Consider the following 15708-nt stretch of genomic DNA (forward strand, 5'->3'; position numbering starts at 1 on the left):
GAGCTCTAGGCTTCTAAGAATGAAGAAATCAGCTCTCCAAAACAACACCACCACCACCACAACACCCAAAATCTTTGTAATGTAGTGAAACAAACAGGATACAAAAATGTAAATACCCAATGCGATCTTGATCCCAACTCTTTACAAACACACTTTCCAGATGCAAAATTGGAAAAAAAAAAAAAAGTATCGTATGCTATCAGTGCTATCTCTGAGTTGTAGGTTACAACTCTGTATTTTTCAAGTTTCCTACAATAAAGGTATTGTTACTTTGATAATGAGGTGGGAGGAGGGAGCTGGAGTTAGAAAGGGAAAACCCTCCTTTTATGTGCTAAAGGTAATTTTACATTTGGAAGGCATTCTACAATTTGAATGACTTTTCAAAAATGGCTGGAGCTAATCAGTAAAAAAATATATATATGAGATAGTCACACATCTATCAACAGTCAGACAAACACTGTTGGGTTATTTACCCTAAATTAGTAAACTTTAAGGAGGAACTACATTTTCACTCAAACTAGTAATAATAATTACAAGAGTCAACACATACCTAGGGCCAGGCACAGCTCTTTGACTTTACATATATACGGATTCATATAATCCATACAATAACCCCTTTGAAACAGATACACTATTACTATCCCCATTCTACACACTACCACCATGAGGCACACAGAGGTTAAGTGAGAGAGCAGAGTCAAGATTTAAATCCAGTCTATAATCATAGTACTGGCTCTTAACTACTATAATCATAGTACTGGCTCTTAACTACTAACCCATACAGTCCCTTTGTACTTAAATTTTGTCCTTCTCTGGTCATTCTTTCACTGCTTTTGTTCTCAAAGTTCTTCACTGGCTCTTAATTACTAACCCATACAGTCCCTTTGTACTTAAATTTTGTCCTTCTCTGGTCATTCTTTCACTGCTTTTGTTCTCAAAGTTCTTCTGAATTACTTTTCTTTAAACTGAAAAGAAATAATACGTAAGTGCTGAGATAAAAAGCCTGGCCAAACTTTTAATTTGCTAGCTTACAATTATGATTCATTTCAAAATCAATACTTCCACGCTACAAGGAATATAATTTAATCTCCATACATATAGCTAGGTAAATAATACTGTAATATCTGAGGAATTCAACAAAATTAATTGCTAAGATTAATAATGGAATTTATTGTTTAGAAATATTGTAGTTTTTTTTTAAAGAAGTTTTTTTTAATTTCCTTAAAGATTTGTTTATTTATTTATTTATTTGACAGAGAGAGAGAGAGAGAGAAAGATCACAAGTAGGCAGAGGGGCAGGCAGAGGGAGAGGGGAAGCAGGCTCCCTGCTGAGCAGAGAGCCTGAAGCGGAAGTGGGGCTCAATCTCAAGACCCTGAGACCATGACCTGAGCCAAAGGCAGAGGCTTAACACAACTGAGCCACCCAGGCGCCCCTGTAAATATTGTTTTTAATACAAGGAAGTCACTTTAATTGATATTCTTTGTCCTCGTAAATCTTCTGGGAAAAGAGCCCCTTAAACTAACTGTTGTATCTTTCTAAAATGTCTAACATATTGAAATGATATTTCAAAGTGTATTATAATTAATTATTTTGATTTTTTCAAAGGATATACATAATATTCGTTTTGAATACTGGCTTTAATACCCACCCAGTTAACTTCATAATAATCCCAATTCCTGCAATATGTAGAACCTGGGAAAAGGAAAACAGAGGAAGCCAACCAATTAAACATGGTTGAAGTTCTCACCTAATTCTCTCAGGCAATTCAAACACAAACCAAGTATACATGTGTCCCTTTTCCTGCACAGTACCTACATTACTTGCCAATTTTTTTGGCTTCTGGATTACTTTGAATAAAGCTCAAATTTCCCCACATCTGTATTACCAAAATTTTAGCCATGTCAAGGTAAATATAGAAATCAACAGTTTCCTATTTTTAAAAACTAAAATGAGAGAGAGGTAGAGAAGGGGAAAAAAAAAACAACCAAAAACCTTTGCACCAGGCTGCCTGTTAACTTAGATGTGCAATGAGATAATCACCCGATAATTGCACCCTTTGGGTACTTCTGTACTGGTAAGATAATAAAGCGAAACAAAGTCACCTGGTTTATGTCAATTTACTTACACAATTTGCAAATCTGCAGCTCTCTGCCATGGTACATTAAGAAAATTAGCATGTAAGAAAAATCACCTGCTTATGCAAATTGGAGATGGTTTTTATCCATGCAGACAGAAAAAAAAAAAAAACAGCTGCAATCTGGGTCAAATGACTAATTTTATTTATTTGTTCAAATGTCTCTCTTCACCTTTTCTCTGTAGCTCAGAGCAAGAATTTTAGGTCAAGGAATGGATAAACAGTTTCTGTGTTGTCCATTCCCCTGTAAGGAGTTTGCTGCCTGACAATACTGAGCCCTACACTACTGAAATTGAAAACAAGACTGAGAACTTTATCTAGATAACAAAACCACAACACTGAGAGAGGAAAGAAATCAATGGAGGGTATCTGATCTAACTGGGAAGGAAAGCAAACATGGCAAGGATCAGGTACCAATTTTACCTTCTGGTACCTTAGGCAAACAAGGCTTCAGAAAAGAAAATGAAAAGACTCCAAATGATTCAGGGCAGACAGGACAACTTCTCTACAGAGAGCATCATTCCACTTTGTCCTATAAATGCACCCGGTCAAGATCTTCCGAGTCTGATATAAGTTAGATGAATGCATTCTTGGTAACTAATGACTGCCTTCCCACCATCTGTTGCAGGAATTCATCCTTTCCACTTACAACTGACTTCCTCTCCAGGTCCACGGTGGAACTGATTACTCCAAAAGTAATACTAACTCTACTGACATCATTGGTTCAGAAATCAGTATACAACACAATAAAGGTCAAAAAGACTCTACTACTGTGCTGGACAATAAGGTAGTCAGTACATTTTATATGAAAAAAAAATAAAGAATGTAAAATATCTACCTAATAATTTTCATAGTAATAACATGCTAAAATGACAATATTTTGGCTAAAGGTGTTAAAAAATATATTACTAAAATTAATTTCACCTGTTTCTTTACACATTTTTTAATGTGGCCACTAGAAAATTTTAAATCACATATGTGGCTTGCATTATGTATCTACTGGACAGTGCTGCTAGTTTGCTGAGGGCTTCTGTGAAAATGCTCCCTTCCTATTGTGTAGAAGCTTTAGGAAGTCACACTCCCGCTCAGTATCTCTGGGCATTGTATGCCCAAATGGCTACAGCCTTAAAGCTGTGACACAGCTCATTTTGTGCTAGATGAATCCACCAACTAGTAAATTCCCTACCCAAATTCAGAATTTAAAAGAGATTCCTTTAAAAAAAAGAGAGAGATTTCTAAAAACAAGATACTGTAAATCAACTTGCTAATGTAAGCACTGGCCTCCAAATCATCATAGCTATTACCCACATGCACACAAAAAGACAAAGTATTTAATATTAAATTTCATTTAAAATTTTAAAAATCAGGGGCGCCTGGCTGGCTCAGTGGGTTAAAGTCTCTGCCTTCAGCTCAGGTCATGATCCTAGGGTCCTGGGATGGAGCCCCGATGGGGCTCTCTGCTCAGCAGGGAGCCTGCTTCCTCCTCTCTCCTCTCTCTCTGCCTGCCTCTCTGCCTACTTGTGATCTCTGTCTGTCAAATAAATAAATAAAATATTTTAAAAAGAAAATTAAAAATCACTCCAAATATTTAGAAAAGCAAGAATATAAATCTAGAATGCTAAAACGTAAAATATTACCAGAAAAACAATATCAAATTTACATTTAGGAAGGAACTGATAGTCCATTTGCAAACAGGCAGGCTCTTCATAACTAAGTATGTATAATCCTTACCAGTAAGTCAATAGAAGAAAATAAATGTCTTGGACAAACTGCACGTTTAAAATCTGATCCCAAATTTGAAAACTCTATGAAAGTCACCACACTGGAATAGGGTGACATTTATCTCATTCTTCCTTTAAATAATTTTAGAAGCTATTCAACATCTGTAGTCTTGAAGAAAGGTGTCATATGGTCAATAACAGACTTGATTTGTCCACAAATAAAGCTACAATGCTTTATAAATATTAATGCAATTTTATAATAGAAACTTAGGAAACACAGGCTTTTACAAATGAGGAAACCAAGACCCAGAAAACTTAAATAACTTTATCAAGGTCATAGGGTTGTTGGGAGCAAGGCAAGACCAGAGACTTGTCTCCTAACAAGTTTAGTTGAGTACTCTATTACCCTGTCATTAAAAAAATTCTTGGCAAGTAAATGGCACCTTGAACATGATAAACACTAAATTCTCTGGTTTACTAAACTAGAAATAAAAACTTGGGATTTGGGAGAATTTTATTAATAATAAAGCAGAATGCTGCTAATACTTAAGACATTCTTTAGAATCAATTGTGTATATATACACACAAACACACACACACACATTTATATATCAGAGAGAAAGAAAACCACATACACAATTGTTCTCTCAAATACCATCAATGACCTACCTGCTAAATTCAATGGCCTTTTCTCCCCCTCATTTTCTTTGACTTTTTTTTATCCGTACCAAAGATCACTCCCATCTTCCTAACAATCTTCCGCCATGCATAGGTTGTCAATCACTATGAACACATTTTCCTATCTGACTGCCCTTTAGTTCTGCCTCCAATAATTTCCACCAACAACTGAGAACATTCCCTAAGGCTCAGGCCTCAGCTACCTCCACTCTCTCTTTATATGTTGAAATATACACATATGTATCTCTGAAAGAGTCACTCTCTAATCTTAACTTTCAATGGTTGACATTCCCAGTATTTCAACTTTTTTCATTATCAACCCCTCCAAGGAGCCTTTTTAGATATTCTTCCCCCGGACTCCCCATGAAATTTTAACACCATAGATATGCTATACATTTGTTATGTATACATGTGCTTTATTCATAAAAAGTTTGTTTTGCCCCTCTCCCACTACCAGTGGTCTCTTCAGCAGAAGACTCCAACTTCCAGGTCCAGCTTTAGTTTGTGCCTCCACCCTATCACCTCCCACCCTCTCCACGGCACTTTAATTTCAGTAACTCCAGCCCTACAGTCTCTTGGGTAGGAACACATCCATCTAGAATGCTCTTCCCCATTAGCTCTGGTTCTTGAAACTCAGTTGAGATACTACCTCTTCTAGAAAACATTCATACCGGGGCACCTAGGTGGCTCAGTGGGTTAAAAGCCTCTGCCTTCGGCTCAGGTCATGATCCCAGGGTCCTGGGATCGAGCCCCACATCGGGCTCTCTGCCCAGCAGTGAGCCTGCTTCCCCCCCCCCACTCTGTCTGCCTCTCTGCCTACTTGTGATCTCTCTCTGTCAAATAAATAAATAAAATCCTTAATAAAAAGAAAGAAAGAAAGAAAGAAAACATTCATGCCTTCCCCAGAAATCCCTCCTCTGTTCCCATAATATCCAGGGAATATCTCTATTGAATCATATCTACTACTACATATCGACTACATTGTATCAATGGAATGAATTATAATTATCCATTTATGAGTCTCTTTCTCCCACTAGATCATAATCTTCTTTAAATCCCTCTCATCACCAATAAATAAGTATTGTAAGAACAAGTGAAAATATATCCTCATTTTTTTTCCTTTTTTTTAAAGATTTCATTTCTTTATTTGACAGAGACCGAGAACACAAGCAGGGGGAGCGGCTCACAGAGGGAGAGGGAGAAGCAGGCTCCTCACAGAGCAGAGAACCTGATGCCGGGCTTGGTCCCAGGACCCTGGGATCATGATCTGAGCTGCAGACAGACACTTAACTGACTGAACCACCCAGGCACCCCATCCTTTTGTTTTTATTTCAAATTGAGTTTCACCTTTCCATCAAGACTCCCTGAAAGCAGGGATGTATTATTTTATACCCTGTTTACTTAACCGTAAGCTCCTTTAGGGCAGTATCATAACTAAACTCTATATGCCAGTACAAGCAAAGAACAGATAATAGCAGAAGCTTGACAGAGTTTGTAAAATTATTTATAGAACTAAATATCCTTATTAGAGTCTACAGTGGTGCTGGGCCACAGCAGGTTGATAATAAAAATATACTGACTAGTGAGTTCCAGCAATGTCAAAACCCTCTGTCTGATAGTAGATATAATTCAATTAGACAAACTAATTCGAAACACAGATATGAAGCTAGGTATAAGTAAAGACTGCCAATCATAATCAATGACAGACATCACTGTACACACTTCCTCTACTCACACCATTATAAACTGTTAGAGTACAACTCAATAGTTTCCTTAGTTTCCTTTTCATAATGCCAGAGTGCTAGAATTTTTTCTAATGTCTCTTGGCTAGGTACCTTAGAACTACCAACAAGTCTATGATGACGTGTCACATGCTTATTGACAGTATTACAACTGTTGCCTCAGGCACTCTCTGTGTTACCCCTAAGCAACAACCGGATCAAACTGACAAACTGTATTAGTTAGGAAATCACTGTTGATCTGCATTAGATGACCCAATCAACAAATAATTCACTGGAGTATTATGGATGCACAGGGAATCATAAATATAACCCAAATAGAACTTTATAATGCAAGAGTTTCTACCCAATGACTTCTTTCCATTTGGTTGGATGACAAATGGGAAAGTTTCTTTGGCCTTCACAATTACCATCAAAGAAATGAGATTAACATAAAAAAAGAAATATACATTACATAAACAGTTGATTCTTTAACTGTTAGAACATCAGCAAATCTAATAAAAACAACCAACAGTCACTCAATTCTACAATATAGAAGTCAATGAAAACTGTAATACACCAAGTTGTGAAGATAATGAAATATTCCAATACTGTATTAGAGGATAGCCTTCTGTATCATGGAACATTTCTATAATTGCTCATGGTAAAGCCCCAGAGACCCCAGAACTTAAATTCAAACAAACATTCAGTTAATACATTTTGCAAATATTCTTCTTCCAGCAAGCATTTGAAAGCTAACTTTATCTGCTCCCATCTTTTTTTTTCAGAACATGCACTGGTGGTACTAAGTGATGCCTAAAAAAGTGGGATGTAGGGGTGTCTGAGTGGCTAAGTCAGTTCAGCACCTGCCTTCGACCCAGATCATGATCCCAGGATCCTGGGATCGAGTGCCCCGAGATGAGCTCCCCACTTAGTGGGAAGCCTGCTTCTCCCCCTCTCTTTGCCACTCCCCGTTTATGCTTTCTCTCATTCTCTCTCTCAAATAAATAATAAAATATATATTTTTTAAAGTTGCATGTAGTTTTGAAGGATATTGTTGTTTTAGCTTGTTTGAAATGGCAATTTTTTCTGAAATGTTTTTTCTTAATAAAAAATATTTATCTTTCTTTCTAAGCTAGTAATCAGTAATATAAAATTTCTGCCCAAGAATAAAATGAGTTTTTTTTGTTGTGAATAAAAGGAGTTCTTTTGTTGTATTGTGGTTTTATTTTATTTTTGGTTTTTAAATACAATTTGGAAAAATCTTGTCAGGAGCCTAAGTACAAAATGACTTCCAATGTTAAAGGCTATAGCGTTTGTATCGCCAAAAAACCAGTTCATTATCATTAGATTGTGTTACTTTTATTCTCTCTGACTTCTTACTTTATGACCGTGAACCTGCAGTTTCTAAAAGTAAATTCGTTTGTAGTTAAAATTAACAATATAGATTTCCACATTTCTAGTTTCACATGGATGCTTTGTTATGTCTAGAAGAGAGACTGTTTCCTTTTTATGGTGCAGGCTCTGCTTCTTCAAAGCTCTTTTCACAAAGCAGAGCACACCAACCCCACCCCCCCCCCCCCCCCCACCCCGCCCCACCACCACCAATGAATCCAGCTGTGGCAGTTAATCCTGGCCGAGAGAGAAACTTCTCAATACTACAAATTCTTAACCTGTAAAACACAGTTAACAGAATATACTCCAGTATACTTTTTTTTTTTTTTTACTCCAGTATACTTTCTAATGCAACTAACTCTAGGATTTTCCCCAAACATATCCCAAAAGCATTCCCCATTTTTCCAAATTAAAGCTGGCTGTCCGAGGCGTAAAAGGACCAAAGAAAACATCACAAAAAAATGATGCCTCTAATTTTCACAAGATGAGCAAGCTAGATGATATCTGCCACGCATGAGAATTTACACTGAATAATTTTTCATTAAATCACACATATTTCCCCCACCTCACTGGGATCTTCTTTAGCAATTCATACTCTTTCATCCAAACACAAGTAAAATGAGTTTCCATTAAAGCTGAACTTTGACGATAAGAATGTCCTTCATTTGTTACATTCTGAGAAAGAAAAAATTAATTTCCTTCCCACTACATAAATCCATAATACTTTCTAAAACAGTGCAGATGAACTGACTAGAATACCTGCAAAGTCCATGCAAACATGTATTTCATATATTTTAATGTGTTTGTTTTTAATTCTTAATTAATAACAGATATATAGCACATAGCACAACTAAGGGGCACTTTATGGTATGTGAAGTTATGCTTCCAAAAATGGTCTGCGTGTTGTTGATTTCACCTGATAAATCTGGCCATACATGAAGCCACTGCTGCATACATTAACACAACAGGTTTTTTTCTACCAACAATAACTACAATAAAAACAGCTAACATTCACTGAATGCTTACTGTATGCTATACAGTGTAATCATTGGTTTACAAGGATTATCTCATTTAATCCTCATACCAATCCTAGGAGAGGTGCTATTATTATCCTCATTTTATTTTATTTTTTTTTTTTTTTTTTTTTTAGATTTTATTTATTTATTTGACAGAGGGAGAGATCACAAGTAGGCAGGAAGGCAGGCAGAGAGAGAGAGGAAGGGAAGCAGGCTCCCCACGGAGCAGAGAGCCCGATGCGGGGCTCGATCCCAGGACCCTGGGATCATGACCTGAGCCGAAGGCAGAGGCTTTAACCTCTGAGCCACCCAGGCGCCCCTTATCCTCATTTTATAATGAGGAACAGAGAGGTTAAACAATTTATTAAGATGACACAGCTAATAAGTATCACTACAGTGATGCTGAAGTTTTGAAAGACCGACATAAAAGTAAACCGCTGAAGGTATTAGAATAATAATATTCAAAGTTCTCCAACTTTAGCTGGAGTACAAAGAGAAGAGACCAAATGAATCCCAGGATCTTTGATCTTTCAATTAAACAGATAAATTAAAAACCAAAACACTAATATTCTAAGTGGAAGCTTTTCCCAGACTCATTATCAAGGTGGCACTATGTGCCATTAATCCAATCAGTATTTCAGGTTGTCATTGATAAAACTGGTCAAGTTTAGCAGTCCCCAAACCTCTCTCATGTGGTCAACTTCCTCCAACTCTCAAAATTATACACTACATGAGTCCCTGAAGCCTTATGCTATAACACTTTTTGTTCCAAGGTTGTCACATTTTTAAGTTTAAGTGAGTACACTTTCCTCTAGCCAATGTGAACTATGGACAAATAGGTATTTATATTATCCTCACCAAATGACTGAGGTTTCCATTTGCGGGTTGTTTTGTGTTTTGGTTTTTCATTATGAAAATGTCCATATGGACATCTGAAGACCTGACATCTGATAAAGGAAGGTCAAATTATATATGATGCTTTGATAACACATGAACAATATTCTGTCATTGGAATGAATGTATCTCAGGCTACCACATGATCATATTACCAGGTAAACTGGAACCCTTACTTTGAGATAAAATACAGCAGACAGTTGTTAATGAAACCTTAATTGAACTGTCAAAGCACCAACTTTACCAACAAGCTAAAAGGTAATTCACTACTTTTACACAACTGTCCAATACTGATAAGTTAGTCCAATAGTTAAATTCAACAGAGAGATAAATCAAGGATGGTTGACTAAATTGTTCAGTGATAAATCTGACTGGTAAAATGCTATACCACTTCTATATCTTTCCATGTCTACACAGAGGAAAAACAGTATCTCTCAAAATTACATGCAATGTTTTCAGCCATCAGTTAGTAATTTTAGCTGCACGTCCAGAAAAAGACTTAAGAGCAAATACAGTTTCCTTTTGTGTAGTAACACAAAAGAAAAATACTTACAAAATGCATTAAATAAATATAAGAATCTAAGTAAATCTTATGATGCCCAAGTAGTCATATGGGAAAATATTTTTATGTTCCATTTTAATCATTTTATAAAATAGTTTCAGGTTCATTAAGTGTTCCTTAAATTAAAAAGAAAAATTCTGGTTCAGCTAGTTAATATGTTTAAAAACAAACAAACAAACAAACAACCTCACTAATATCTTTAGCTTGGGTTTCAGAATACTAGTGCAATTCACTCTGGTTTGGTGTTCAAATCACTAGTTTTAACAATTTTACTCAGGTTATACAGCAGTTAAATTCCAAATGTAATAAGCAATTCAGACAGCAAGTCATCAATATGTAAATATAAAAATAGAAAAGGATTTGCATACTAAAACACACACCTGGAAGTCTTCCTTTTTTTCATACTGAATTGTACTTCACCTGTAACAACTGATTAAAAACACTCAATGCAGCTAACCAGAAAAAACGTGGTTAAAGAAGAGAAGAACCTGACCAGGAGATCAAATAATCAAACAGCAAAGATTCCACAGCACTGTGCTAAGTGCAGAGGAGAAAAAGATGTACTCTGGTAGATACAGTCCGTACCCTCAAGGGGCTTACAAATGTGAGACAAGGCAAACACAAAACAACCGGCATAAAATAGAAGATGGTGTACAGAGAAGGTACACTTCAAGCACAAGGAAAGAACTCTGCTGGTGATGGAAGGGGTCAATCAATGAAAGAATACAGAATGGATTCAAATCAAAACCATTTGGTTTTTCATATGAAAGTACTTCAGAAGAGCCACTACCAGAATGTTTGCTGTGGGAGATGTTTCAGCACTCCAGTTTCTCACCTTCTTCCCCATAAAAAGAATCTCTTCCTTTAGCATGGGCTTGAAGCGAAAACTTCTACAAGTCATATCATCTTTCGAGAAAAATGTAGAACAGTTTTAGAATACAGTGAATGCTGCAATCCACTTCCCCTTCAGTAACTCTAGTTCTTAGCATTGTATGTAAAGCACTAAAATGAAAGAGAGCATCCAGGTCTAAGAAAATCCTAACAAATTCTCAGCCAGTAGATGACAAAATTTAAAGCAAGGAGCAACCTTTTTCCTGTCTACACCTCCCAGGCCCCACAACTTTAATCCTCAAGTGTTAGGCAAGGAATGGAAGTTCACAGTGCAATCCCTGGAGATAGGATATGGAAGAGATGAAGGCAGGAACAGACAGGTCCCTGAGCAGATTGACTGAAGAGGCACCATTACCGGCTACACTCCTTCCCACCAGGAATCCCATAGACCTAGGAGGGAGCACTGCAGCAACCTCCTTGGAGAGCTAGCTGGGAAAACACTAGACCCGACTAATTTAAAAACAAAACAAGGCAAAACAAAACAAAAACAGGTCACATTGTAGTCTAGATTATAAAATCTGAAATATAAAGATGCCCAGATACAGTGCAAACATGACACTTGTATCAATTACAGCCTGAAAAACAATGACAAAAGGAGACATTTACCAGGCGAGTTCCAAAGAGTTCATTTTCCTGTGGTGATGGGGGCTTTTCTAGACATTAACAAGAATCTATTTTTGAATGCACTGAAAACATCAATTCATTTGTCCACACCAGATTACTTAACCCTTGAGAAAAAAATTCAGTTTGTTCTAGTTTTGACAGCAACAGGCCCTACAATGATAAATTCATTTTATTACAGACTACTAAGAAGAGTAATAAATAGACAAAATGTGGCATTTAAGAAGCACTCAAGACTTTTTAAAATACCCTAGCACTAGCCAAAGTGGAAGAGTTTCATGTGTTTAAAAAGTATACTACTTCAGCAACCAAGGGATAACAGCAACTTAAGAGACACTAAATGACACTAAAACATTACACAGAATGTGGGCCACGGCATAGCTACAGTCTACTGACCTCATTTGTGGTACTCATGTGTGATGCTATATTTAATGCATTCTTATCAAAAAGCTAAAGCTACGTACTTCCCAACTGTAGCTTTATGGTTTAAAATAAACCACTCAAGCAATGACTTAACTGGTTCAAGTATGAACCCTATCTTCCTTCTGGGGATCAAGATCGCAAATTAAGGAATGAAAAGGCAAAAAGGAGAGTGAAGTACTTATGCAGAGTATGACCCAATGACAAGACCATTATAAGGAATCAAGTTTGGGTCATCTGTGACATCTGCGGCAAGTGAGCAACTGATTCAAACTCCATCCAACCTACGAGATGACCAAGGTCTGCAGCAATACACATTTCATACATCCACCCAATGATCCTACATTCAGTGGCTTGCTTAGGTTCTAAACCAAAAGTTGGGTAGACAGCAAACGTGTGTGAATCCTCAGAGGGTGTTCTCTCCCATGATTTGCCAGGACTCGAAAACATAAGCCCAGCCAGCCAACACACTGGGCCTCTGGGTGAGGGTGGCTTCCTTCAGTTGACGAGCTCCACTTCGGTCAACATGGAGAGAAGCATGACTTGTCGACGCACCCAATCACAACCACGAGAAGAAACCACGAGAAGTTGTGCTCTTCTTTTGATACTCACCAGACAACACCAAAGGCTCCATATCCAATAGGTCTATCCGGCTCAATATCCAGCTGCTGCTGTGGATGATGCGAGTGTTGATGGTGGTGCGCCTTAACTGTAGCAGCTGCGGCAGCCTGTACCTGAGCTGGGGCTGCTGCAGCTGGTCCAGGAGCCTGACCCGGTGCAGGTGATGGGAAATATGGCTGTTGTTGCCCAGGGTTTAACATGGCTGCAGCTGCAGCCGCTGCTGCGGCTGCCGCAGCTGCCGAAGAGGTATGCTGCTGTACAGGGTGGACAGCGGCAGCCGACCCCGGATGAAGATGGTGTTGAGGGTGGTGGTGGTGGTGAAGGTGAGGAGGAGGGAGGTGCGGAAGGTGGTGGTGATGGTGGTGGTGGTGACCTGCTGCTGCTGCAGATGTACCGCCATTGTAAGCCGCCATCATTTTTGCGTTGGCTCTTGCGCCACAAAGAGACATTCAAAAAAATGCCCTTTGATGGGAAAGCAAACTGGGTCAAGCTGTCATTTGGCCATTTAAAAATGAAGAAAAACCACTCACTCCACCTCAAAAAACATGGAGCGTAACTGGCTTTATGTCTTCATCAGTCAATCCAAACAAGTTAGAGGATCTTGGTGTTTAGTTTTGGGGTGAGCGTGTGTGGAAGGGTGTGGACTGCCAAAAAAAAAAAAAAAAAGAAAGAAAGAAAGAAAAGAAAAAAAGAAAAAAGAAGAAAAAGAAAAAGAAAAGGAAAGGAAAAAGAAAAAGAAAAGAAAAAGGAAAAAGGGACCCCTTCCCCCCAGGTTTCCTGCCACAAGTGGGTACTAAAACTCCATCCTTAATTGGGGGGAGGTTCCAACTTTGAATGTGGGAATAAAGGCCAAACCTCCCGACCCCCTGAACTCCACACACGAAAAGGATCAGGTAACACGCTACCCTTGGAATCTTGTAAGAGGTTTGACTCATCTACCCCTTCCATTCCCACATCCTTTTCTAAACACCTACCACCTCCTCAAAAATACAATTTTATAAAAAAAAAAAAAAAAAAAAAAAATCCAACCACCCCAATTCTAAAGATGGGGGGAAAATTTTTAGGGAAACCAGCTTCCCCCCACTCGAACTCTCAGGCCTTCCTACATCTCCCCCTACTCCTAGTCAGGCTGACCTGATTGGAGGGGGGTACTAAACTTTCCAGAACAGAAAAGAGCCAGGGAAGGAGGCAGGAGGGACAGGGTGAGCAGAGCAGGCGACAGGGCAGGTCGGAGAGGAGAAAAAAGAACCGGGGCAAAGTAAAGGTAAGGAGGTGCAGGAAGGAATGAAAGAGAGGTGGGCAGCACTCGGACGCCCAGACAGAGGGAACCGCCCCGGGATGAGGTTAGGGTCCCGGGGCCAAAGAATAGGAGCCCCGGGAGGCGGGCGGGGTGCAGTCGGAAGCGGGCTGACTCCTGCCCCCGCCGCCGGCTGCTTCTGCTGAGGAGGGTTGGGGGGGAGAGCGGGTGGGTCCCCCCGCGCGACGGCCCCCGCAGGGCTCAAGGCTGCTCCGTCTCCCCCCCTCCCCCCCACCCTGCTTCCCGTCCCCGCGGCCGCTTTCTCCTCAGTCGCTGCCGGCCGCTTTCTCCTCAGCCGCCGCCTCCTCAGCCGCCGGTGCCGCCGCGGCCGGACTCACCTCCCCTAGCAAAGCCGGATAGAGCGGAGCCAGCGGCGGACACGCGCAACCAGCCACTGAGGCCCCGCCCCCGCCTCACACTGACCGGCTGCCCTAGCCAATCCACGCCCACCTGTCTGCGTTTGCCTCCAATCCTGGGCCCGTAGCTTCAGACAGGCGCACTGTTCGGCCAGTGGCAACAAGGTGTGGGTCTCCTGGGGAAATCCCGCCCCCGATCCGGGATGGGCAGATAGAGAAACCAATCAAAAGGCAGAATTTGGCCTGACCGACAAGACTAAAAGCGAATTAAAACTCAAAGATCTCCGTGACATTTTCTTTCGCCTCTCTCCTCTTTTCTTTTTCTTCTTTTATTTTTTTGGCAGGAGCAGGAAGCTGCGTGCTAATCCCGCCCGCAAAAGCTGGAAGAGAGGGTGGAATAAAAGAACCAATTATGAGCCGGAGACCAAGAACAGATCAACCAATCCTTGGCTTGAAGACGAAGTGGGATGGGACTGGGGCCAGATAGACACTTGATTTGACAAATGGAAAAAAAGATTGATCTCGGCCCCACCCTTCAGGCCTACTACAGGTCAGGATTGTGGAGAATTCTCTGTCGTATCAGAGACGACCTCTTCGGGGGCGGGGCCAAGCGAAAGGGGTGTGGTCTAAGGAGAGGTGGGCGGGATTGAGACTTAGAAGGCGGAGTCCCAATCGTCGCTGGTTCATTGATGGGAGCCATGTCCTATCCCTTCTTAAGTCAAGTGTGGAGAAGAAAGAGGGGGAGCAAAAAGGGATGTCGAACTTCCGAAACTCAAGGTCCAAGGTTATCCAACAAGACAGTCACAGAAGAAACTCAGTAGACTGGTAGTTCATAGCCTGTGGCTGGTCCTCCATGGCGAATCCTGATTTTGCCAAAAAGAGGTGATGTCTCCAGCATTAACCACTCCACTCAAATGGATGATAAGGCTATTGATACAAACTAAAGCAACATAAGTAATAAACTTAACCACAAAGATCGTAATTTTCTCTTGTATTTTCTGAGTTTTCGTCATTGAAATCTTACTAAAATAACATCTTTTCCCTATCACATAACCACACTTACTTTGAATTTTCTTTTAAAATATGAAATAATAAGCTCACAGAACCTTATTCTTATGAAAACTGCACTCAGAACCCTGGAGATCAGCTTTGATTTCTCTTTGCCTGCCCACTCCTTCCCTTCTAATCAATCATCACGTCTTAAACACTTTAAAACACTTCTATGGGCTCATAAGTGGTCCAGTGGGTTAAGCCACTGCCTCCAGCTCAGGTCATGATCTCAGGATCCTGCGATCCAGCCCCACATGGGGCTCTCTGCTCAGCAGGGAGCCTGCTTCTCCCCGCCACCCCCCTTCTCTCTGCCTGCCTCTCTGCCTACTTGTG

General features: G+C 39.9%; 1 protein-coding gene across 1 annotated transcript in view; it reads right to left on the reverse strand.

Moving 5' to 3' along the window:
- The window catches only part of NLK (nemo like kinase), a 163840-nt gene extending 150480 nt beyond the window's left edge, over window positions 1–13360 (reverse strand). The window contains exon 1 of the mRNA XM_032845389.1: window positions 12664–13360. Within this exon, the coding sequence (XP_032701280.1) occupies window positions 12664–13121 (458 nt within the window). The 5' untranslated portion in view covers window positions 13122–13360. The remainder of the gene's footprint in view (window positions 1–12663) is intronic.
- Window positions 13361–15708: the final 2348 nt, after the last annotated feature.

The sequence above is a fragment of the Lontra canadensis genome, unplaced genomic scaffold (assembly GCF_010015895.1).
Source record: "Lontra canadensis isolate GAN:19392208 unplaced genomic scaffold, GSC_riverotter_1.0 scaffold163, whole genome shotgun sequence".
Classification (NCBI taxonomy): Eukaryota; Metazoa; Chordata; class Mammalia; order Carnivora; family Mustelidae; genus Lontra; species Lontra canadensis.